At 46.7% G+C, this 26,961-nt stretch overlaps 1 protein-coding gene across 2 annotated transcripts in view; it reads right to left on the reverse strand.

Annotated features, from left to right (window-relative positions):
• mwh (multiple wing hairs) overlaps positions 1 to 26,961 on the reverse strand; it is a 199,139-nt gene that overhangs the window by 60,299 nt on the left and 111,879 nt on the right. For both annotated transcript variants that reach the window (XM_037430643.2, XM_075868855.1), the window contains exon 2: positions 15,250 to 15,434. In XM_037430643.2, coding sequence (XP_037286540.2) covers positions 15,250 to 15,342 — 93 coding nt within the window. In that variant the 5' untranslated portion in view covers positions 15,343 to 15,434. The remainder of the gene's footprint in view (positions 1 to 15,249; positions 15,435 to 26,961) is intronic.

Below are 26,961 nucleotides of genomic sequence, written 5' to 3' on the forward strand. Positions count from 1 at the left end.
GACATGAAAGAGGCCTTTGCCCTGTAGAGTGCGTAGTTAAGCTGCTACTGCAGCTGCTGATGGTGGTAGTGATGATGATGATAATGGTAATGATGATGATACACTTAACTTTTGAAGCATCGTTTTTAGTTTGACCACGGGATGAAGAACTTCCTCCATTCCTGCTGTATTTTACACGGTGTACGTCACGGATAAAATGCGATACATGTAGATGCGATATTGAAAGGCTGCATGTTCATGTAAGGCATTGCCGAGCACTTGCACGCTAATTTAAGATCTGCGCAAGGCTTCAGCTCAAGCCAGCGTTTGTGAATACCCGCACGTTCAAATTCGGCTGGTCGGAATTCAATCGCCGACCAAACTTACGGTGGCACTACGTTACGTGCTACCAGGAGCAGCTGCTGCAATTGCAGATTGCCAAGGAACTGACTGTGTTGGCTGAAAATGGCGTGGATAAGAGCACACGTATAATATTGCACGTTTAACTTCAATATCCTTCTTCGTAACCATAGGTGCGTAAAGAATTACGATTTGATGGACAAGCCCACGACGGTATAATGCACAAGCAATAGGAGTCGGACATCTATACAACACTGACAGTGAACGAGCCGCCTCCGCAATCACGCTGACCATGCTGAAGCGAGATTGACATTTACATATAATTTCTGTGGGAACGTACACGCAGGTCCAGGGAGTCCAACCACCGACCAAGTTCTCGCCGGTACTCATTCGCGGGCAACGAGGAAGAACTGTAGAATTTTGAGAAGCATGCGACAAAGCTGGCTACGCGAGTATGCCGGAAGAGGCGTGTAGAAGGCCATGCGTATAATATTGCGTGTGCAACTTGAACGCCTTTGCCCTGCACGTAAGATGGTTAAAGAATGGTGGTCGGGTGAGCTATAAGGCTGAAGGACAAACGAAGCCGCAATAAGGTCGCCGGCATTGGGCCGTAGGAGGGCGATATTTTGACACGCCGGGGTAGTGACGCCCAGGAAGGGAGCAGTCGTCGGTTTCAAGACTGAGCTTTTGTATTTTGGGCAAACCCGCGCGCGGAAAACTGAACGTCACTGTATACAAGCAATACACGTTGTCGACGTTTATCGGCGAACGGGACGTCAACCGTCGATAATCTGATCAGCGGCCAAGCCATATCGGCCCTTTACACGCGGCATCAAACATTGGAGCGTTATTTCTGCTGGCCGGGTTGCCTCACGAAAAAAAAAAAAAAAAACCTCATCTGTATACGCGTTCGCGTGTTCAATCCTAACAGGTGATCGGATAACTACCCGGAATGCTCTCTGACATTGTAGCGCGTATTGCTCAAGGCAGTATCTACACGTGCAATAGGTGGGCAACATAAAACATAGAAAAGAACGCTCGTAGTAATACATAACAATCGCAGCCATATGTCGACCAGCTTACTCGTCAGTCGACTCACTTCGATTAAGTCAGATCGATTGATTTGTGGGGTTTAACGTCCCAAAACCACCATATGATTACGAGAGACGCCGTAGTGGAGGGCTCCGGAACTTTCGACCACCTGGGGTTCTTTAACGTGCACCCAAGTATGAGCACATGGGCTTACCACAATTCCGCCCCCATCGGAAATGCAGGCGCTGCAGCTGGCGTTCGATACCGCGACCTGCGGGTCAGCAGATGCAGTCCGATTCAGCCAGGCGACGAGTGCGTGAGTGTGAGTTCGAGTGAAGAATGTTTTGATGAGCCTGAGTCCGAGTGAGTCCGGTTGAGAAATAATTTTTGTTAGTCCAAGTTTGAGTGGGCCCTCAAAGAAACCCCGGGTGCTTAAGGAACAACCGGATGGTCGAAATTGCCGGTGTCCTCGACGACAGCGTCTCCCGTAATAAAAAGCATGGTTTTGGGACGTAAAACTTCAGATAATATTTTCACGAGGCACGCCTTGGTGGAGGGCTCCTCAAATCTTGGCCATCTCGTGCTTCTAAACGAGCGCTGACGTCACAAAGCATACGTGGGCCTCCAGCATGTCACCTCCACCAAAACGCGACCACTATGATCGCGATGGAACCGATGGCTTAGAAGTCCTGGTTTCGATTTCGGCCGCACCGTAAACCCTAACCATCCGACATCATCAAGACACACGGAAAGCAACGAAAAATCGGGTGACCCTGAAGGTTCGCCTTTAGGAGTTGAACGCGATAGCGAAATCCGGCCCTTAGTGCACCCTTGAACCGCTAGGTTCATACCTATTCATACGTTTTGTTATGCATACACACGCACGCACACAAACAAGCACACAGTAGATTGGACCAGCGTGCGCTATTATCGCCGAATGGGCTCGTTTTCGTCGTGACACCTGTCGAACGAAATGCGTTATAGGGGCCCCGAAACACTTTTTTTTTAGGTAACCATCGAATGAATTCACTGGAAGAGCTTATTGCCTCACGAATTCAACGCCACAAAAATTTTAAGAATTTGTTCAGTGCGAGTGGAGTTACAAAGGTTTCTCGCATGCTGCAATCGCATCCTATCTTATCTCGTACCGACGAAAGCGCTGGAAGCTAAGCATGGAGGGGTGGGGCAAAGAAACTACCGAGCCTCGTGACCTTCAGCATCTGTTTTTTTTTTCTTCAAATGCGCAGCTTTGTCGGTGTGATCGCGCGCGCACGCGTGAAGAAGTAACGGCCTCTCGCGGCTATCTCAGTAACTTGAATTTTCGTCACAGACACACGGACGATTTTTCGCACACAACCAACGGGGCCGACGCCGGCGGCGGGTTTTCTGCGACACGAGCTCTTTAACGCTATCGCGTTAATACGCTTCCGAACACACGATGACCTTTACGCGGACATCGATTACGCACTATTATCGCGAAAGCATCTAAACGACAACTTTGCTTATCTCTTCCTTGTTGCCTCTGCAAGTCCCTAACGTGGAACGTTTCCGTCTTTCTTTCTTCCTGCCTTTTTTTTCGTTCTTTATTGCGTGCAAAACCATCGCACGCGTATCTGGCGATGGTCTATACGGTCTCAAGCGGCCGCAGGCTGTCCACGAGATCGTCATCCCACGCACGTCGATTTCGGGCGCTTTCCCTTCTGGCACTCTCGCCAAGATCTAGATAAGAAGGTGTGCGATTATGGGTATACACACACTACACTTAATACGCACGTGCGTGCGAAGGCGAGGTTGTACTTATGTATCGGCAATAAAAACAACATGCTACTGTGATTTACACTGCGACGTCCATACGTGGCAGGATGTGAAATTGCTGGTCCTTGGGTCGCGCCAGAGCGCGGGTGGTTAAATTGGCTCGTTTCATTCTAGCCTATTTTTTATTATTACTCGGGCTATTCCATTGCTCTGGCTATTCTAGCATCTTCCCACTATTTCTAGTGCGTTATCGCTTATCGGAGCCCCGAAAATCGGAGTCCTAGCGGTCTCGAAGTCGTTAAAAAGCACTGTGTGGGTGCTTGTGGTCGAGGAAGAAAGTTAGGCACCAACTATAGGTGAATTAAATCAACCCGGTGCGTAGATTTTCTTGTGTGTAATGCAGAGCGCGCTCTGTTATACAAGACCTTAATTTGAATGACCTTTCTTTGGCCTGAGAACTCATCAACCAACAGCTATGAACCTACGATGATGATGCTCATACACGACAAAGATGAGGATGCAACACCTACGCATTATGATGGCGATTGTGTACAAATGAAGAGTCTGGGTACAATAAATGTCTGCAATAGGCCTTTGCAGTTATGTCTACGGCAAACAAAGAAGTCGTTGCTGTAGCGCAGGCAATGCGACTACGACAAAAAAGTGAAGACGCAAGTACTTCTTTCCGCATAGTGGTTTTCCGCGCCATCGTAGTAAAATATCTACATGAACCAATCTTCATGACTACGACGAAAGACGATATTGTAGGACAGTGGAGTATGAACGCAAACCCACAAGAGGGCCGACAGGACACACAGGATCCTGCAGTGTGTGTCCCCGACGCTGAATGCACAAGACACAGTGAGAAGAGAAGGACGGCACAAGCTGGCACTTTAGAACGACGCAAAGAGTTGACTTTTCTGAACTTCACGGAAGCAGGTTAGGGTTCGTATATCGCTATGCATGGTCGTCTACCCATGTGCAAGATGGCCGCAGCCTGTTACCACACTCGTGGACACCTTTCCTTGGCAATGAAGACGACGCTACGGAGCCAAGTACGTGCGCGAATGCCACTGCTGAAGAACATAATACCACAGTTCCTTTCATGTTGTCTCCGTGAAAATCACAAGCAACAACATTGCTGTGTCTTCTACGGGATGCTGTTCATAAGCAGACGCAGCACGCAACGATGAGATATTCATCTCTGTCTTACTTTATCGCCTGTCATTTAATAATGTCTTCGAACGTGGAAACGTCGCACGTTTTACAAGCAGCTCACATTTAAAATGGCGTCTTCGTCTTTCGGTGAACGATCATCGCCATCCAGCTACTCCAACGACTCGCCGAATGAGCTTGAGACGAATTCGACTCCCAAATCGCTGTCTCAGCTGACGAAGCAAATGCTACGCAATGTTATTATTCGAACACGGCCATCATTCAAAACGCTAGCTGAACCGGACTACATCTCGGAGGAGTCCAGGTGCGATAGCTCCACCCCAGTAGCTTTTCCTTCATTGCCAAGAGAAGTTGTTCGCGAGTGCAGTTAGCCTTTCAAGTATACATATGTCTTTCAGATGTAAGTGCGAGCTTGTTCCGTCGTTTTCTTTTCCCTGTGTCTAGCATTTCCCGCTGCGTTTCATCTTTTTCTTTGACAACAAATCATTTAGCCCGTTCTAACGCCTTGATCTTCATCATTACCCCTCGGTTATCTGGGGACAAATAAAGGCAGGTCGTTGTGAGAAGCAAGCCATCAATCTACTTTTATTTCGGCATAGATTGCAAAGCTCCCTCTTTTTCAGTCTCGACCAATGGAAGGGGAGAGGGGGGCGCTATGGTAAGCCCCCCTCCCCCTAATGGGAAAACCCCGCGGGCGCCTATGGGTCTACCAGATCGGGAGAAAGCATCGGTCAAGTCCCCCACGGAGAGGAGACCCCGGCTGCATGCGAAATGGTCACGCGTTGCCCCGAGCTCTTTGGGGCCTCTGCCATCCATCATGGCTGCCCACTGCGGTGGCCGCGCCATCTGACGTGCCCACCCGACTGCCGACACTGCAGAACCAGCGCAAGCATGTTGTGTACAGAATTCGCAACACGAGTACCGGGTGTCTCCCCTCTAAGTGTTATTTGAGAATGAAAGAAAATGTACACGTTGTTAGAAGTCATGTCTCGTGGCTATCTGCGAAGATGCAATAACATATCCAGCGATGTGATGCATTATAGGCCTTAGAATGTTTGCAGCAGACTACGCAGCGTGTGTTAGGTGCCTTGTCAAAATATTCATAGACATATAAAGAAATCAAAGCTGCATACTTATTATGGGGCACTGATTAACCTGAGTGTTATTTATGTTTATTAACCATTCTTTTGTTCTTTTGTGTTCGTTTCTCGTCTTCACCTGCTGTTTTCTGCTATTTCCTGTTCTTTTCATGAGATTAGTTGACATTTCATATCATTTTCTCTTCTGATTCTGTGATAAACGGATTGGCTTTGAGATTATCTACTTTCCGTCCCCAGCTTCACGTTCCTCTCGAGGAAGGTCAAGTTGAGGGCAAGTGATTGAGTTCCAAGAGAAGGAAGACGCACGAGTGGGAAACAGAAGGTCATCAGGGTAGATAAGATTAGGCATCAAGTTCGTAGGCACAACGTGGCAAGCTGCAAGCCCAGGACCGGGTTGATTGGCTAAACGTGGCATTTGCCCTGCAGTGGGCGTAGTCAGGCTGCTGGTGCTGCTGCTGCTGCTGCTGCTGCTGCTGATGATGATGATGATGATGATGATGATTCTGCTGCTGCTGGTGGTGGTGATGGTGATGACGACGGTGACGACGATATTCTGTTAGACGCACCTCGCCCGGAGCAGCCAATCGTTTTTCTACGGTTAGCTGCTCGGGGCGAGCTGCGTCGAACTCCCGGCGTTGACGTCACGCTGCGGCTTCGCTAGCTCAGACAGACGATTTAAGGCCTCACCACACGCACCCGAGTGTCTTTAACGCAGTGCCATGCCCTTTCTCTATGGAGAGAGAGGATGCGCAGCATCGCGTAGCCACGCACCCCTCTCTCCATAAAGAGAGAGAGGGTGCATGGATACCTCTCTCTCGATAAAGAGAGAGAGTGGCGCCGCATCAAAAAGACGCGCTGACATGCTGCAACGGGTACCGTGTGGTCAGGCCTTTTAAAGGGGCCCTGCAACACTTTTTGAGCACAGTCAGAAAACGCTGCCAGTCGGCAGTAGAGGCTCCAGGCAACACGCGAGCCAAATGCTATAGCGCAGCACGCTGCCTGGAATTCACGCTGAGTTATCGAAGTCAGCTGAAAATTGCTTTCCCTTCTCTCGACAAATCACGCAATAAGCCCAAAAAATCACTCCTAGTAAGCCCATCTATCAGCCATTTTTCTTATTTGAACATGGCACGCTCGGTCGTTACAAAGATCGCCACGGGAGGCCATCGCTTGTCCACGCGTGCGCGCGCGATCTCACTGAAAAAGCCACGTATTCGAATAAAAGAAAAAGAGGTCACAAGGCGCGCGTGACGTATTTTCTTTGCCCGTGCCATCCCTCCCTGCTTAGCTTCCAGCGCTTTCGTCGGGACGAGAGAAGAGAGAATGCAACTGCAGCGTGTGACATATCTTGGTAACTCCGCTCGTACTGGATGGATTCTTAAAATTTTTGCGGCATTGAGTTTGTGAGGTAATACGTTTTTCCAGTGAATAAATACGGGTATTACTCGAAAAAGTGTTTCAGGGCCCCCTTTAAACCCTGCGGCAACGCTGGCGTTCAGGGCCAAGCAAGCGCTGTCGTTACATAAGTGTTGCCTGCTCGGCCTACGTTTATTAAAGGCGGAACCTACATATGTCGCAAACGTGAGACATAACTCTATGCGATGCTAACGTAAGACAAGAGCTGATGACAGAGTCTGAAAATGCATATGCTTTGGAAGAATAACGCCTGACGCCTAATTGCGAAGGGGCATTACTATTTCAAACCTTACGATGTATTCTATATTAGGCCTAACGGTGTTTGCAGCAGGGTACATGGCGTGTATCAGGTGTTTGGTATAAATATCCATCAAAAACAAAAAGCACCTGCCGCAGAAATTATACCTCGTAGTTATCAGTGGGAATGCGATATTAAATGTCGTTCAATCTGTCGTGAATGATCGACGGTGATTGATTGATATGTGGGGTTCAACGTCCCAAAAACCATCGATTATGAGAGATGCCGTAGTGGAGGACTCCGGAAATTTCGACCACCTGGGGTTTTTTAGCGTGCACCCAAATCTGGGAACACGGGTCTACAGCATTTCCGCCTCCATTGGAAATGCAGCCGCCACAGCCGGGATTCGATTCCGCGACCTGCGGGTCAGCAGCCGAGTACCTTAGCCACTAGACCACCGCGGCGGGGCAGTAATCGATGGCTGTCAGTGATAACGCGATAGTTCCACGGCGACTTCGTAATATGACTTGTAAATGTGATTATGAATGCTTTGCCTATATTAACCAGAGAGATATGGAGCTACTCTGGTGCTTTATAGCTGATTCATGACAAAGGCAGCGAGTATATTATAGGAGCCGGAACATGCCGAAGTGTGATAACTGGATAAAATATTTTGCAACAATATACTTTTGATGAGCCCAGTTTAGAGAATCTGCAATACAAATGCGCCACGAATATTTCTGCAACCACAGTCACATGGCTACCGCCATATTGCAAACAACTGTGGCGCTCATACGGTTCTAAAGCAGTGCTCCATCTTCTACTCACCTTCCTGGTGTAACCACGTGCGCCGCAATTCCTTAAGCCTTTCTTTTCTAATTCGGGAAATTCACGAGAGTTTTGAAATGAGTCTGAGAGCTTGACCGTGTCACAGTTCCTAGTTTCTTGGCTTCTACACAGCCAGTGTAGAGAACCTAAGCCGTGTCAGAACTTAGCCAAGATTCGAGGTCAAATGAAGAAACTAGCAAAGGAAATAGGTTGATGGATGTTGCATTTGTACTGCCGAATCCTGCTAAACGCTCTTGGACTCTGCACCACATTTTATGTATGCTGCAAAACACAAAGAAAGGAAGAACGCTGATTTCAAGTTGGAAGAAAGTCCACTCTATAACTGTTCCCGGAGCTCTATACGTGAATTTGCTCGTTCTCGTCGGCTTCTCGGCTAATTATCGCCAATCACAAGTGTATAAGGCTCTATTATTTCTATCATAACTATGGTATCACCTTAAGTTGTATCGTAAGCCGAGTTCAAGCCTTTAACGTTTCTCGGCAGGGTAATAACTCTGAACAGCCACTGTAACAAAACGATTCTATAAAAAGCTCATCAAATCGGTCTCCGCAGTTCGATAAATTGTGAAATTCTGAGTGTCACATGCGTTCGAACTAGGCAGGTTCACTGGGGCTATCGTGAACTAAGTGTCATTTTTATGTATGCTTGTTATGCCAAAGGACAATCTTTCGAATTAAAAAAAAACACACGAGCGTAAAACTGAACGTTAGGGCAGCCTGCAACGTTTGGCTCAACGTCTTTACAGCAACGCAATTCATAACACAACACAGGGCCAGATACTACTTCAACATGATAAAGCATCCACTCCAAATCGAATCGGCGTTCTCAATTGTTCTCTTCCTGAGCCGTCGCAGCGCATCTTAGAAAGTGGGCACCATCAGTCGCCGTCAAGAAGAGACCGTAACGTTCGCAGGCCACCACAGGTCATTGTTCCTTTGGCCGGACTTGACATTAGTGCCAGCGACCGATTCATAAAAGGCACTCTTCTGTCGCCTCCAATAAAAGCCACAGCGTCCGCATATATATTAACGCCTAGCGCTTCCAGACTTCACTGTCTAGCGCGCTTATCCGTCATCTCGAAGCGAAAACAGATCGAGCTTACCGATAAGAGAGCCGCCTACGGTATATACTTAAACCTCGGAGCTAGGCCGCTCAACAATAGCGGGCTGTGACGTAGCACTTTCTCGAAAGAGCGAACGGCACAAAAAAAAAACACATAAGACAACCGATGATCACTCACAACCATGCGTATATACTATAGCTAGACATGAGGGAGCACTTCCGACTTCGTCGCAACGGTATTTCATTACGTCATTGGGATTAGTCAGCCGCAAGGTGTCACGTGGTGCAACGCTCCCCGTTCGAATACAGTCGAATGCTTTCTTGGCGCCTAAAGACTAGACAGATCGCTATCCGTAGTCGCGATCTCGCGAAAAGTCCGCGTACAGCTACGCGGATTAACGCTGTACTTCTTCGCGGAGGTGCTCAATTCCCGCGATGAGGCTTTTTTTGTTTCTTTTGTCAAGCAGCGCCACCACGGCCCCCTACATCATAACTCCAGAGGTGTTTCCTCGCGCTAAAAAAGAGATCCGTCGTCTGCTACGCACTGCGCAATACACGACATACCCGTATAAGCTCGGCTGTGTCTGCTTGCTTGCTTCCGTAGTGCTATAGAAACCTCATCAGTAAGTACGGTTGGGCAACGGGCGCGCCCTCGAGCGGCCATCGGTCATTTCTTTTTTCAAAATATCGCTCCTGTTTCGTGTGTATATGTACTGCTTTTTTATGTATATAAATTTAATTTCAACTTTGGTGCGGAGCCAAGTTTCAAAGGACCCCGTTAATGCATGCAGTGCTCATCAATTATTTTATATTTTCTTTTTCTGCGTTTGTTTTCGGTAAGATCATCGACAATTAAAATTGGAAAACATTCCTGTACCCATTGCGAATATACGAAGGATGTTTTCTGAAATGAGGGGGCGCACGAAATAAATTACTCAGTTCTCTAGCGGCATTCTTTTGAATTATACTACTCTCTTTACTGACGGACTGAATTGAAACGGCCGACTGTAGGCTTATTTATTGTTAAGAACACATCAAACAGCCAGTAATTGGTGGCTTGAGTACTGTGCTACCACTCAGGAACACCAACGTGTGGGTTCCTCTCAGAAATTTGCCGCGTGGAGAGGGGACGGGCGGTCATTGCAATACAATATAACCTGTATACACTGAATTATCAAGGTTTCAAGCATATCACGCTCGGCGTACAATCTACCGGGGACTTCATACACGCTATGCACCATGTACAGACGGGTCCGCTGTTAAAGGGAACACCTGCGTGAGCAGCATGTTTAGATTTCGCTGTCTTACAAAATCATAGCGGCTTAGATATGCATAAGGCTCCGGTGGTTGAAAGTTCCGACTCCTTTTGACAGATTATTGACTTGCACGAAGATTGTCTCTTAATCCACTTGCTCTTAGACGGCCAGGAATATTGATGGTTTGCAATTGGAGTGTTCCCTTTAACAGTGGACCATACTGTACAAAGCACAAGCGTATACGAACAACTTAGGGACGTGCCGAGGATGCCTCCGGCGTTAAATAACGGTAAAGAGTGACAGAAAACAAACAAGATACAAACGAGCAGCGTAGCATGTGTACTTGTCTTGTGACATGAGCCCAAACATGACGAAGGGCGTCGTGCGCGGTTGTGCAGACATTACAGGGTTACACGCGTTCACTTAGGCACGCACAAAGAAAGAAAGAAAGAAAGAAAGAAAGAAAGAAAGAAAGAAAGAAAGAAAGAAAGAAAGAAAGAAAGAAAGAAAGAAAGAAAGAAAGAAAGAAAGAAAGAAAGAAAGAAAGAAAGAAAGAAAGAAAGAAAGAAAGAAAGAAAGAAAGAAAGAAAGAAAGAAAGAAAGAAACGCTCGAGCTCATCCGGGTGGTCCCTGGCCGACTCATCGCGCTCGGGGCATCCATTAGGAAGCCGCACAGAAAGTCGGGCTTCGTCTCAGCTCATTTCGCGGCCACTTTGTTAACCCGCCGGGAAAAAGACGAAGACCCTGGCAGCAGCTTCGCCCCTTCACCTTACGCCTCTTTTGCACTAAGTATCTGTTTCTTCCACGCTAATCTTTGTACTTCCATCGAGACGTCCTCCGTTCACTCCATCCCTTTCTTCGGATTTGTTGTTGTTGTTGTTGCCCCTTCGCACTGGCACATACCCACTATGGGGGATTGGCCATGAAATCTAGAAGTATCCTATATTAGATATATTAAAAGGTTTATCCTTAATGAAAAAACTAATGATGTAATAGAAAATAATAATTAACTAAAAAGGAATATTAAACTAAACAAATAATTGAAGATTGAATCAAGAAGAGAAAAGGTGAGGTAATACTACAGTGGAAGACAGAAATTTTGAGTAGACCAGACAATCGAGCTTATCTCACCCGGTCACAATCAAATGAATATGCAAATTTCATTCAAAATTAGACAAGTGTCTTCAGAAATATATTTAAGCAGGCATTATTATGACATGCGCTTTGATTCTCGAATGAAATTGCATACAGCATCGAATACGCTCCTGTGGCAATGTCCCAAGCTAAAGGCACCGAAACTTAGAACATTATCTGCAGTTAAATTTAAACCTACTGCTTGAAACGGAACAATTAAAAGTCTTTTCCTAATTAATGAATAGTTTTTACATGTTATAAAGTAATGCTCTATTGTTTCCGTTTCTTCACAGAATGGACACAGGGGGGATATCGCCAGACCAGCTCTGTGCAAGTAAAAGTTTAATGGAGGGACACGACATCGAAATTTGGTTAAAATAACTTCTAACTTTTTAGATTGACTCCACTGAGGTTTCCAGGGGTATGTTAGGTGCTGATAGTCCGTATATTTAGTAATATTTTCCATAATATCCGTATAAATAGCCCATTTTCTATATCTGATCGACACTATGTGTTCCGATTCTGGTAGTACCGAGATCACAGGGCCATCAAGTGTGGCTCGAGATAGTGAATCGGCTATTTCATTCAACCGTATGCCACAGTGTCCCGGGACCCAGACTAACTTCAGGAACTTCACATGAGGTGGAACTAATGTTTGTAATGTCGCTAGAGCTCTTGATTGTTCTGAAGCTGTGAGAGTAGTACACAGCGAAAGAGAATCAGTAATTATCATTGCACTCTCTTCGTTTGAAGGAAGTTTTCGTAGCGCTAAAATAATAGCCAGGAGCTCAGCTTCGAAAACCGGAGTGAAGTCTGGTAGTCTTACCGAGAATGACCAACCGAGGTAATCTGAGACGATTCCTACTGCTGCCTTTTCTTTATTCACAGAAGCGTCTGTGGCTATTATGTTCTTTATTTCCGCATGAGCTATGTAGTCTTCTAACCTGTCATTTAAGTAACTCGAAGATTGAAACTTAGATAGTGGGGGAAAAATTTCATCACATTCTATCGTAATATTGTGATTTAATGCTTTGGTTCCAATTACCGATCTGATATCCACCTTTATGCTTTCAAGTTTCTTTTGTACAAAAATAATCTGGGGAGTACGAAAGCGTGGCCAGTGAGCGAGGAAGAAGGCGTCGGGGTCACTAATAAAGGCATATGCAGACCGTCTCGCTGATAAGCCGTAAAATTTCAAGTATGTTTGTACTGTTAAGATACGGAATCGGCAAAGAATAGTTGGTATGCGAGCTTCCTGATATAGTACATTAATAGCGACATACCTGGGGAGTCGCAAACACAACCGTAACGCTTCTCGCTCTAATAGAACTAACGGTTTAATTTTGTACGTAGGGCCACCCGAAAATAATATACACCCAAATTCGAGTATTGGGCGCATGTACATTTTATATATCATTAATAAGGTGTGTCTACGTAACCCATATTTTCTGTTGCTCAACCTTCGCAATAAGCCTGAAGCTCGTTGTGCCTTTGCCACGTTATAGTCTATGTGAGGGCTCCAGTTAAGTTTCTCGTTATAAATAATGCCCAAATATTTGATAGACTCTACTTGTGGAATCGGTTCCTGATTATAAAGCTGATTAAATCTTCGGATTTCTTTTGCTCTCTTCTTCCTCGTTTCGATTATTAATTTTTAATCACTAGGACTAAGCGCTCCCTCGACTAGGGTGTGCACTTCATTGCTTCCAGAATGATGCTTCATTCGTTCTGAGTGCTTTTTTCATTCTGTTATTCATCGCTGTTCTTCGATCGCTCAGTCATTTATTTCCGTCGCGAAGTCAGCACCTCCTCATCCGCTACTTGGGCGTGCCCCGTTACGCCGCCGTTCATTAACTTTTTTCATGAACTCGCTAACCTGTCAGCAACTCGTTCGTCTTTCTCGTATGTGACTCCTAAATAGGGGCACCAAGGAAGAGTTAAAAGGACACCAAAGTCAAATACCAATTTATGTCAGAGTGAAAAGCTCAATGTATGACAACACCTAAAACGACAATGTTGTCAACAACAGTGTCTTATTTACCGAGAAATTCAGGTAAATGCACAGGAAAGCATGCGCCGCAGTAGGACATTCTCAAAATGATCCCGATGACATCAGACGGACCGCCTACAATTGATAACTAGTAATCGATCTAGCTGCACTAAATAAAGAACCTTCTCTGCATCGAGAGACGCAGCAACAGTGACGTGAGTCGGTCCGGTCGGTCCGCTTCTTGAGGCGGGTATATTGAAGTGCGGTAACTTGATGCGAACCACTAAACCGTGATCCTATTTCAAAATAGGCCCTTCCTTGGCACAAAAGTAATACTATGAAGTTTCTGGACCGCATATTTTAACAATTAACGTCGACCTAATCGACCAATCAACGTCGTTGCCTTTAGTGCCCCGCTAAGTAACCCCAGTTGCGGCGCGGTGGCTCTAAGCAGCTTAAAGCGTCTCTAAACTACTCCGGAAGTCACAACGAATACGTGTGCTAATCTCCCCTGGCATTTCCCTACTTTCCTCGAATTTGGATACTCCGAGGTTCGGTTCACGTGACGACATGAGTAATGAAGCTCGGGATCGGTTCACGTGAGAGAGGCACCAGGCGCGAATTGTCTCCGACGTTGCATTGGCAGGCAATCGCACGCCCGTAATACTTTGATTCAAATAACTATCACGCGCTGCCAACCGATATCATTTCTTTTCACGCGTTTTGCGCTACGCAAGCGGAGGCAACAGCGTGCAGCCGAAAGAATGCGAAGTATTGACAATGTAAAGGCCTTGTGCTGAGCTTTATCGCGTGTTCTATGAGAAAATAAGAGAGGGAAACATATCACCTCTTGGAAGAGCAGTGAAAGGGAGAGAAAGAAAAAAACGATCTCGTATTTGAGCTCGGAGTGGCTTATAGAGGGCCCTTTAGGAGGTTTCGCGTCTAGTTCAGCACGTGTAGCTCGGGTAATGCGTGGAGCAGTGCGCGGCTACAGGTAGAAAACCCAACACCAAAAATATCTGCGCTACTCTGGGTCACCTCGTCGAATGCGTGCGGCGCAACAACACTGGGTGCCGCGTCGGGAGATCCAGAAAACAATGAAAGTTTGCTCAGTTCTTGCAGTGGCCTACATGCGATCCCTGCTGGTGTACCTGAACCTTCTAGGACAGAAATCCAAGCTAGTTGGTAATGCATTGTTAAATAGCCAAAAAGAAACACCAAAAAAGCAAGTAGACACAACAAGAGTACATCACGGGCGCCCGTGTCGTCTTTTTGCTGTGTTCGCGTGTTTTTTTTTCTGCGCTATTTCACAATGAAATTTATCATTATTCAAGTGTAATTATCATTATGCAGTGAAATTACTGTCAGTCTCTCCCCCCCTTTTGTTTTCTTTTGCCTCTCTTCCCTCTTTCTCATCTTTCTTGTCCCCTTCCCTAATCCCCCAGTGTAGGGTAGCCAACCGGATGTCTTTTTGGTTAACCTCCCTGCCTTCTCAATTTTGTTGCTTTCTCCCTCCCTCCTATCTTTATTCAAGGACACATCACGCGAACTCAAGCACTGCGGAAGGTCATTCCATCTCCATTACGCAAAGCGGCATTGTTGATCGCATCGCGCGAACACCCAACGTACCAAATTCCCACACATCTGTACAAAGTGTCGAAAAACCATATGTCCTGGCTTTATGCCGTTCTATGTCTGTTAAGACGTATACGACGCACCACTCGCCCCTCTTTGCGAAAAAGGATCGACCTGGGTTCGGATACGGGTCTCTATGGATTGTCAAGGTACCTGACGTCGAGTAAAATCAGAGAGCAATACTGATACGACACGCGGGGGAGACCCGAGTTCGAATCCTGGAAGCAAGTTCAGAGAGATTCCGCCGCATGCGAACGTGACGATACCTTGTAGGCGAAGCGCAGCTCCCAGACGTTCTTGGTTTCGCCGTGCAGGAGAACGTCACTCCTGGACGACTGGCGCACGCCCGGTGGCAACATGGTTGCTGCCACCAGCGTGGCTGGGGCGCCGGCCTGGTCCGAGGTGGACGGCGCTGGCACCACGCTTTGAACAACGGGCTCCAAGTACACCCCTGCGGAGGAAGAAGAACAACGTCACTTCAGTAACCACCGGTGCAGCTGCAGCTTGCACGCGCGAGCCCAAGAACCCTACAGATCGTGCAAGTATGCTTCTATGGTCCCAAAAGTGATTCCATGGACGTGGTTGTAGGTCCGTGTGCTCACATTTGGGTGCACGTTAAAGAACCCCAGAAGGTCGAAACTTCCGGAGCTATTCACTATATACGGCGTCTCTTATAATCATTCTGGTTTTAGGACGTTGAACCACACATATCAATCACATCCATGGACGTGGTTAACAGTCGCAACGTACATTGTAAGCAACATAGCCGTCAAGCTGTCCTGTCGTCCAGAAATCATCTTTGCGTAACCGAAAAGTTTAAAAAAAATGCAAATAAACTAAACATTGAAAAATTTCGGGTTTGCGTGGCAAGCGGTAGTTGTACCACACAGCCAGGCCGCTGCTGGGGAATATAGTGAAAACAACTTTCTCCGCTCGGAAACGCAGTGAAAGCAACTTCCACGCTTAACAGACGCGTCCTGCATACATGATTCAAAATGCAACACGAAATATTGACGCGTAATGATGCATGGTACAAGCGTACATTGCTATCGGGCTTCAGACCATGGGATTATCATAATTACGTCATAGCTTAAAGCCAGTCGCCCACAGCAAAAGGCACGTTAATCCACCCTTAAGCCCACGTAGTGGGCACATATAATTTGAAAAGATTTCATTCACTGTGTTTGAAGTACGCACTAGAAACAGAATATAGCTATCTTGTTCACCATTCAAACGCAAAACATAAGGATTTTTTAATTTTTTGTGCAATTAACCTATAGCACATACATACATGAACAGAACAATAACACCTAATATTTAATAGGGCGTACAAAAAAAAACTATGTATGCAAACCACGACGTGCACCTGGAGCGGAACCAAGCCCCAAGAAAAAAAATTCCGCCATATCCACGAAGTGAATGATGATGAGTGGGCGAAGCTCCGGAGGTAAACCTGGTAAACCATGAATCCTCTGTACATTTTGCCCACTCGATTTTATTACATCGCTCCCCCTAGCGTACGTCGCCGCACTAAATCGAACGATTGCCTTCAACCAATGACACGCGCCATATGTGACATCATTCCTATTTTATAAGATCTCGCGTCTTTCATCAACTACAAGTACCGCTTTCTAGTTTATAACATCTTGCATCTTTTCATCATCAGCTACAAGTACCACCATCTAGTAAACACTACAAGAACTAAACGAGAGGTGGCTACATACAGGAGACGGTACCGCCATCTAGTGAACACTGCAAGAACTAAACTAGATGTGGCTACATACAGGCTACAGGGGACGCACAGCCCACGCCCTAAGGAGCTTCGCCCCTAAAAAAAAAACGACGACCACCTGATGGAAAGTGGGAGGCCAAGCTCGTTCTCGAGGACCTGGAAGACCAGCGACAACTCGTCGCCAGGGCCAAGAGGGCAGCCGAAGCCACAGGGTTCCTGGACTAGGGAATCCTCCTACATTAGGGTGATACCGGGCCTCGCTCGGAACACTGTTTCTATATGTTTATGCCTCTCTCTCTCTCTCTTTTAGCAACTTATATGCTCATGTGTTGGCTTCCCACTTGCGTGCTACCGAGTTTTCAGCAGCCACTCACGCCTTCAATTGAACATCCTTGTTGTAGATGTTGCTCCGCGCCCCAAGCGAACGAAACAGAGCGGATCGCGAGAGGTTATCCCGGGCCGGGCGCGCCTTCGCCAACGTGCGGCGCAGTTCAAGATCCACAATGCGTCGAGGCATTCAAGCGTTACTGGCCGAACGGTGTTTCGAGGAAAGGCAAAGTGAGAAGAGGAAAAGCCAGACGCAGTGCAGGAATGAAGGTAAACAGCAGGCCTTGTTGTATACGTGTGCTCGTCAACGTGCGAGAGGGTTTAGTACACAAGAGTCAACCACCTTGAAAATGAAATGTTCAAAATTCTTACTTACCGTAGTGAAAATGCTTAGCTATCAATATGCCTATAGCTGCCAAAGGGCCATGTTATCAAGTAATAATGGTCAGTTAGCCGGTCAGTTTAGCGGCGTCCGACTGTACTTTGGTATGTGAGTCTTTTGTGTGCCCATGGATGTGCGTGCGCATGATTGAGCGTTTACGTTGTCTGTATATGGAAGCGCGTCGATTAAGTGCACTGATTGTGTGTGTGTGTGTGTGCGTGTGCGCGTGCGTGTGCGCGTGTGCGCATGTGTGCGTGCGTGTGTGTGCATGTGCGTGTGTGTGTGCGTGCGTGTGTGTGCATGTGCGTGTGTGTGTGCGTGCGTGTATGTGTGTGCGTGCGTGTGTGTGTGTGCGCGTGTGCGTACGTGTGTGTGTGCGTGTGTGTGTGCGTGTGTGTGTGTGTGCTTGTGCGTGTGTGTGTGTGTGCGTGCGTGTGCGTACGCGTGTGTGTGTGTGCGTGCGTGTGCGTACGCGTGTGTGTGTGTGTGTGCGTGTGTGTGTGTGTGTGCGTGTGTGCGTGCGTGTGCGCGTGTGCGCATGCGTGCGCATGCGTGTGTGTGCGTACGTGTGTGTGTGCGTGTGTGTGTGCGTGTGTGCGTGTGCGTACGTGTGTGTGTGTGTGCGTGTGTGTGCGTGCGTGTGTGTGTGTGTGCGTGTGTGTGTGTGTGCGTGTGTGTGTGTGTGCGTGCGTGTGTGTGTGTGTGCGTGCGTGTGCGTGTGTGTGTGCGTGCGTGTGCGTGCGTGTGTGCGTGTGCGTGTGCGTACGTGTGTGTGTGCGTGTGTGTGTGCGTGTGTGTGTGCGTGTGTGTGTGCGTGTGTGTGTGTGTGTGCATGCGTGTGTGCATGCGTGTGTGTGTGTGCGTGTGTGCGTGCGTGCGTGTGCGTGCGTGTGTGCGTGCGTGCGTGTGTGTGCGTGCGTGTGTGCGTGCGTGTGTGCGTGCGTGTGTGCGTGCGTGCGTGTGCGTGTGTGTGTGCGCGCGTGTGTGTGTGTGTGCGTGTGTGCGTGTGTGTGTGCGTGTGTGTGTGCGTGCGTGTGTGCGTGCGCGCGTGCGCGCCCGCTTACGTGTTTCTTCTAAGGTTTGAAACCGTCCTCTGTGTGGTTTCGCACGGTGCTCGTACAGAGGCGTTCAGCATCTGCGCCCACATCAACAAAGGCGAGGAAAACGCCAGCCAGTGGTGCGTTTCAATCTCGAACCCTTCACCTATACAGCCAAGGATGAGCTCTTTCTTCTCCCTCTTATTTAATTTTGCCTTCTATCTACGGTCTAGAACATCTTTTCACCTGGAAAGCCGTCAGACGTTGCACCGTAGGAGCATTAGCGTTCTGCACGCAAGTCGACCTCATCGAGAAACGAACCCGGAATCGTTTCACCTCTGAAGCTCGAGCAGCACCATCCCGACTTCGCCTCGCCGAGCGGAGCAATCGGAGCGTTCGCGATTATCTTTTGGGGGCAGACTCTTCGCATCTTCTTTACAGAGGTATCTATAACCTGCGTTTTGAAGAGCCCGCAATCTCAGACCGTTGAACTTGATTGAAACGGCCTTTAGGAGTATGCGGAATTGAATAAATATATAAATAATAACACTCGATGTATTGCAGCCAAACGGTTAGCTGGGCGAGTCGGTATGTCCCCATACTATAACTTTTATGGCGCGCACAAAATAAAGAAGAAGAAAGAGACAAACGAGCACTATTCTGGTTCCCATGTGCCTATATGCTTTGTTGTTTTCAAAAATAAATTAGGTGAGAGTTTGCGCCCGTCTGTATCTTTCTTGTTCTGTATTTTGTACGCGCTAGAAAAGTTATAATATAATCATGCTCAACCCTCGGTAAAACGAGCTCGAGGACAACGAATTGTCGGTTATAACGAAGTAAAAGAATAAACAAAAATAGTTTTGCAATATATATATATAATGTTAGAAATAAACCTTTATGAGAAATTTTCGGATATAACGAACTTATTTTTGTGTAAGATGAAACTTTGTTATATTGGGGTTTAAGTGTAAATAAATAAATAGGTGAACTTTCACTAACGTTGGTTGGCCAGTTTTCTTTGGGTGAGGCGGGGGATGAGAGGATGAACCCCTGTCCCGTCCCACCCTCTGTCGGTGATAATGAGGACAGTTTAAGCAATACTTTTTTGCAGACTAGTTGGTTCATACTTGAAAAAATTGAATTGCTGCACAAACTTGAAAAAAAAAAACAAGAGAGACAGGAAAGAGCGCAGTAAACAGCAGGCCTTGTTGTATACGTGTGCTCGTCAACGTGCGAGAGGGTTTAGTACACAAGAGTCAAGCACTCTTTCCTGTCTCTCTTGTTTTTTTCTTCAAGTTTGTGCAGCAATTCAATTTTTTGAGGACACTTTCTTTTTCTCTTTCTTTTTTTTGGAAGCTGTAATCACTAAGTGAAACCAAATCAACTGAACTCCAGATCATTTTCTGTAGACGAGATTCCAGGGCCCGGAGAACGTTTTTCGAGAGCGCTGAAGGCAACTAAAGCACTACTGGAGCGCAACTAAAGCGTTACTGTAGCTGAACGAATCACACCTTCCTGCTGTACACCTCCGAGGGAGTTCCTTTTGCAGTCGCTGACTTTGGGCTGCTCATCTGTACATTCTCTTACCAATCATTGTTGATTGCACTGTAATAAACAGAAACTGTACCTGAGCGGCCACCGGTACAACGGATGTGCTCCCCCAAGTGTGCTTGAGATTCTGACCATCCGTTCGTCCCTTTGTTTCTCCCCCAGTGCAGGGTAGTGAACCAGACGTGCGTATAGTTAACCTCGTTGTCTTCTTTTGCTTCTCTCTCTCTACCTCTCTCTCTATTGCGTCCAATGTGAGCGAAAACACTTGTGGTGCATGTACCGCAGGAATCGCGCAAGCTACATTCACCACTGCTCCACTAAAAAAGAAGAAAAAACAAGTGCGGTAAACACAGATGAACACTTGTTGGCAGACGCAACCAATAATAAAAGACTCATTAACGTTCTAATTTTGCTCATTTTAAACTTCCGACCCGAATCTTACAGCTGGTACGGGGTGGTTGGACATTTCCTTCTCTCTTTCTTTTGCTATCAATGTTGTTTACATTTTGCTCCTAGCATCACTTGACATATCTTCTAGGTCACGTATCTTTTAGCGAAACACCATCTTTCTCAGCCATGCTCCTCCGATAGTCTTTTGTGTTTTCCTGAGGGTTTTCTTAGTCTCGCAAAGTGCCAGCCGCACAGATTTGTTACAGTACACTAAAGGGAAATTTAGCGCTATAGTATATGTCACAGCAGCAGCGCATGGCAATTCAGAAAGAATGAGAATTTATTTACTGCACGGATGCGCCTAAGCTTCGTTCTATCGGCTCCGTGTCAGTTTTTGACTATTAAATCTCGTAATTATTACATGACTTTAGCAGTGCCCACTTATCTACCTTGGCACTTTCAGGTATGAATATTCAAATCAGCTCACGAGTTTCACAAAGATTTGATTGATTGATTTGTGGGGTTTAAAGTCCCAAAACCACCATTTGAATATGAGAGACGCCGTAGTGGAGGACTCCGGAAATTTTGACCACCTGGGGTTCTTTAACGTGCACCTAAATCTGAGCACACGGGCCTACGACATTTCCGCCTCCATCGGAAATGCAGCCGCCGCAGCCGGGATTTGAACCCGCGACCTGCGGGTCAGCAGCCGAGTACCTTAGCCACTAGACCACCGCGGCGGGGGAGTTTCACAAATAATCACTCTTTTATATGAAATGAAACCCAAAGCAAAACAAACAACAAAGCCACACGTGTGTTTGAAGCCGCATGCCAATCCATGTACCCACCAGTCACATGGTGGCTGAACTGTGTACCCTCAAATCGTCCATGTACTCATCCATGTACAGATTCATCCATCATTCGTTCATGTACCCATCACTCACATGGTGGCTGAACCATGTACCCATCATTCATCCATGTACCCATTTATGTACTCATTCACACACCATTTATCTATATACCCATAACTCACATGGTGCCTGAACTATTTACCCATCATTCGTCGAAGTACCCATCAATGTATACCATTCATCCATCATACCCATCGCTCACATGGTTGATGAACAATAGCATCGCCACAGCTCCCACTGGCAAATATTGTAGGAAACTCTATGGTGCAAGCTTTCTAGTTGAACGTCCTGATACCAGCCGCAGCCCGTCTTGAACTCGACGCCCGACGCCAGATTGCTGTCCGAACGCCAGACATATAAGATATTCAGCTTAATAACCACCACAGAACACGCGGGATTAAAACGTTGACGACCACGCACAGTGCCAGCGGTGTATACGAACTCATTTGAGAAGTACGTTTGCGAAACGTACGATTTGACCTCGGAACACATTCTAACTGCCTCGAACGAGTTGAACGACCAAGGCCGCGTATGGTGTCGGTGACTGCCTCGGACATCGGTCACGCGAGCCGAACGGACACGTAACGATCCAGTGGTGGATCAATCCATCAGCTGCCAAACGGAGCACGAGCGTAAGTGTATGTCGGCCTGCCAGCTCGAACACAAGAACAGCGTGAAGGACTGGCTCACGGCAGGGCGCACGGATTGAGCATTGATTGCGTACATGTTCGTTGCTTGGTTTAATTTCTTTAGCTTGCTCATTCATATTCCAAGAAGGGTGCAGCTATAGGGACACCTATATCCAAGTGAGAAATGCTCAGAGTATAAGCAACCACTATACATAGCCTTCATAGATTACGAGAAGGCGTTTGATTCAATAGAAATTTCAGCCGTCATGCAAACACTGCCGAATCAGGGCGTAGATGAAGTATATATAAACATTCTGGAAGAAATCTACAGGGGATCAACTGCTACCATAGTGTTTCATAAAGAAAGCAACAGAATACCAATCAAGAAGGGTGTAAGGCAGGGGGACACAATTTCCCCAATGCTATTTACCGCGTGCTTACAGGAGGTTTTCAGAAGCCTAGAATGGGAACAGTTAGGGATAAGAGTCAATGGAGAATACCTTAGTAACCTGCGCTTCGCCGATGACATTGCATTGCTGAGTAACTCAGGGGACGAATTGCAACTCATGATTACAGAGTTAGACAAGGAGAGCAGAAAGGTGGGTCTTAAAATTATTCTGCAGAAAACGAAAGTAAAGTACAACAACCTCGGCAAGGAGCAGCGCTTCGAGATAGGTAATAGTGCACTTGAAGTTGTAAAAGACTATGTCTACTTAGGGCAGGTAATAACCGCAGAGCCGAACCACGAGATTGAAGTAACTAGAAGAATAAGAATGGGGTGGAGCACATTCGGCAAGCACTCTCAAATTATGACAGGTAGATTGCCACTATCCCTCAAGAGGAAGGTATATAACAGCTGTATCTTGCCGGTACTTAGCTACGGAGCAGAAACCTGGAGACTTACAAAGAGGGTTCAGCTTAAATTGAGGACGACGCAGCGAGCAATGGAAAGAAAAATGGTAGGTGTAACCTTAAGAGACAAGAAGAGAGCAGAGTGGATTAGGGAACAAACGGGGGTTAAGGATATCATAGCTGAAATCAAGAAGAAGAAATGGACGTGGGCAGGGCATGTAGCGCGTAGACAGGATAACCGCTGGTCATTAAGGGTAACTGACTGGATTCCCAGAGAAGGGAAGCGGGTTAAGGGGAGACAGAAGGTTAGGTGGGCAGATGAGATTAAGAAGTTTGCGGGTATAAATTGGCAGCAGCAAGCACAGGACCGGGTTAACTGGCGGAACATGGGAGAGGCCTTTGTCCTGCAGTGGACGTAGTCAGGCTGATGATGATGATGATGATGATATCCAAGTGACGTAGCCAGAAATTTTTTTTTTCCAGGGTTGGAAGGACAAGTCTCTATAGTACACCTCCGCAGGTTACTGGCCTGGCTATATCGCTCTGCCATAGTGAAGTATAAAGTGTTTCAGCAGTTGGTACTAAGTATAGAACTGGTTGCACAAGCTCGTCGTACGAAGTGCAAAGCTGTGGAGTGAAATACTCCGCAGGTCTGTGCCTTGAAGAAAACAGGCCTTCTAGCCGCTATAGCCTTAAAGAAGGCAACGCCACTTGTCCAAACGTACACTCGAGCCTGCAACCCCCGTTTCCGGATTTTCCCCCCCATCTTTCTAAAGGTTCACGTTAGCCGTCTTTCGGAGAATCACGTCTCCAACGATTCCTGGATGAGAGGGCAGTGCACAAAAGAATAGATAACGTATCTTTTAAGAGAGTTACACATGTGGCGAGTCAGGACATACGAAAAAGAATACGTATTTTTTTTTCTTGCTTTTATGGTGCATGTAGTACAGTAAGAAAACAAAACACCCCTCTGGCTGAGCCCCGAGTTTAAACGAGCACGACTCTCTTTAAAAAAAGCTCGTGAACTCTCTTTGGAAATCATTATACTCTCACCAGAGAGCCATGGCACCACCAAAAGAGAGTCACCGTGTCTAAAAGAGTCGTACTCCAGGCAAGTGGAGACTAACAGAAAAAAAAATTGCGGATGATCTCTTGTTCCTTTTTGTTCTTTTTTTTTTTTTTTTGTTCTCGTAGAGTACGCATAGTACTGAACCACGAGGAGTTAGGCCTGAATCGCGAGACTTCACCTAACGCACAAGCATAACAAAAAAAAACTGACGGGCAAGACGCAACGGTGCGCTGAGATAACCGAAAGCGGACGAAAGTTTCGTAACCATAACACGCAGTATAAACGGCTCGTCTCAAGTCTCAGTAACCCCCGCATTCCGGCATACCATCCTCTACAACCCCATAACAATCACCCGGAAACCCGTGACGAAATCAAATATCAAGGCGCAAGCGAAACAAAACCGATGCTTAGGGTCGGATGCTTAGGCGGGCGATGGCGTCAGATAATGGCGTCAGGTCAACAACGCCTTCGACCCCGGAATTGGCTCGGCCAACGCCATTCTGCATTTTTTCCTTCGCCTTCCGCATTATTTATAGCCCCGTGGTCTGGATCATAAATAACGGCTTCGCCCAGTCTCGGCCGCAGACGAAAACGTTGGAGCAGACGATATAGAAAGGCAAGCCGTGCAAGAAGCGCAGACGACGAGGTAAAAAGAAATAATAAATATTTAGTAAGCCCGAATACAGCCACACGGGCTGCATCATGCAGTTCAAGTTGAATCTGATCTACGGCGGTAGAAGAAGGTGCGTTGGAATGAAGAGAGAAAGTAATGGGTAATCAAAATGCAGACGATAAATAGAATGAGCTGCCAAGGAGCACGCCACGTTGCGGGCCAGCGCGCTCTGTGCAGACGACAAGCGGCACGTTAAGGCTTAACATTGGAAGCAGACGAACAAACGACGTAAGAGAACACGTCCTCTAAGCATGCGCTCTGCAACGCGAGCAGACGACAGAGTAACGAAAAATAACCAGACGAAACAACATGGTGACGAAGAGGCTTAAGGTAGGAGACCAAGTGACGGAAGACTTATTTTGAAGAACAATAATCACTAAAAATTATTAGTCTGCAATACAAAGCACATCTGTTAAGGCATGTGTGAGCATTATGAAGCAACAAGAGTGGCGATGTGGGCTTGTTGGTGAAACATTTGAAAGAAATTTATGTAGCGCGAGGCGAAAAAACGAACACAGGAAAGAATAGACTGAGGGGACATAGCGCTACTTCCAACACATTTTAGCATTTGTGGATGGGGGAGGGAATAGTGCAGGTCTGTCACGTCAATTGAGAAGGCTCTTAGCCCTTCATTTTCATGAGCTTCCATGAACCTTAATATACTATCAAAACTCTTGACTAAAAACGGATCTCGGACTTCGAGAAGATTGAGTTTGTCTAACAAAAAAGCAGCGAGTTCTTTCTGCCAAGTACCTATTTCCGAGACTATTACTCGAAAAGGAGTGTTAACTTAGTGAGTTTTCGCATTAAAAAACTCACAACGTTAACACTCCCAAAAGAGATACGACTGTTCGAGTGGGAAAAAATGTCAGAGATAAGTTTCCAGAATATCGACAACAGAGAATTGAAACAGGTGCAGTGCTTACACAAGATACTCGGGAGGGCTAAAGTTCCCAACATTTGTAGCCAGTTTCATCATCGACTTTAATATTGTGTAGCTCTTCTCTAGAGCCAAGTCATTATTTTTCCGGGCTTGCTTGGCAGCAACAGCGACATGATGCGGTGCTCTCAAGCTACGATGGCGATGGTTTGTGAGGCATGCTTCTCCAGTGTAGAGGGTTAGACCTAATCTCAATTTCCTTAAAAAATATCAAATGTGCTTCTGTTGCCATTATTAAAATCCCGCACAACGTCAGACAAAGAAGTTTGATAGTTTAAAGGCTCACATTAGTGTTCTTGACCATAAAAAACACATCGTTTACGTTACACGTTCACCTGGTGAGAAGATTAGAACTTTTATTTGACTAAAATTGTGTGTTGACAGCGTTTTTATATTATTATTACATGTTCTCTTTTGATATAAGTGCTAAATAACCAACAAAATACCACATGTCAAGCTAGTCCCATGACTGACGCAAAATTGTCACTTTCAGTTTCGGTTTCGTAGGTGCATGGGTGGTCGAACATTTTTGTTTCTATTTTTGGGAAAAAGACTGGTTTTACGGAAGCTTTATGCAGCAAAAATTGCACATTTAACACAACCAAAAACCGGAAAACGACAATTTGAGGAAAAAAGATCAATTTTTTTACTTGGTCTTGTAACTTTTGTGCAAAAAAAGCATGAAAACATGTAAGAAACAGTGTAGCACGTAGATGCTCAATGTTCCAAAATAAAGTTCGAAGCACACGAAACTAACTTATCGAGGGCTGAAGAAGGGAGACTCGGAGTGAGAAATACAAAAACGAGACGCGAAAGTGCGTCGAAAGGTAAGATGGCGTCGTCCTCCGGAACATACAAGCACGCGCGCATCCATGGTTGCGTGCGTCTCGCGGGGAGTTCAGGTGTTCCGCGGGGAGGTTCGGTCGAGCCCAGAGAAGAGCTCCGCGCAAAAAACCGTAAAGACCAGCAAGTATGCAGAAGAAAGCCCGAGCACGCCACCATCCCAAAACCGGGGCCTCCTAATAAAGCCGCGGCGCGCGCAGGCCGTATATAGAACGATGCGCGTAGCTTTCCACGCGGGAGGCGGCAGCACGGCCACTTTCGCTAAGCCTAACCAGTCTTCTCACGGGAAGGAGGGGGGGGGGGGGGGGACCCCTTGTGTTTATTGAAGAAGGAGGGTGTGCCGCTCCCGATCCCCCCCCCTTTTTTTTTGTTGTTGTTGTTTCTTTCGGCGCCTCGCTTTTTCACGATTATATTACTTTTTTCCAGCACGAACGTCCAAGCAGCGTGCGGCTCCAGCTACGTCGACTACCTCCGCAGCCCCCTTCCATCCTTCTCGGCTTTCGTAATTCCTTTTTGGAGGTCGAAAACCTCGACGGGAAAGGGGAGTATGCACAAACCGTCACGACGCGGGGGCAAGCTCGCCGTCGGTTTAGGGTTACGCAACGAAAGAAAGGCGGTAAAAGTCGTGCAAACACAGCCCGA

This window comes from Rhipicephalus microplus, chromosome 7, assembly GCF_043290135.1.
Source record: "Rhipicephalus microplus isolate Deutch F79 chromosome 7, USDA_Rmic, whole genome shotgun sequence".
In the NCBI taxonomy this organism is placed as follows: Eukaryota; Metazoa; Arthropoda; class Arachnida; order Ixodida; family Ixodidae; genus Rhipicephalus; species Rhipicephalus microplus.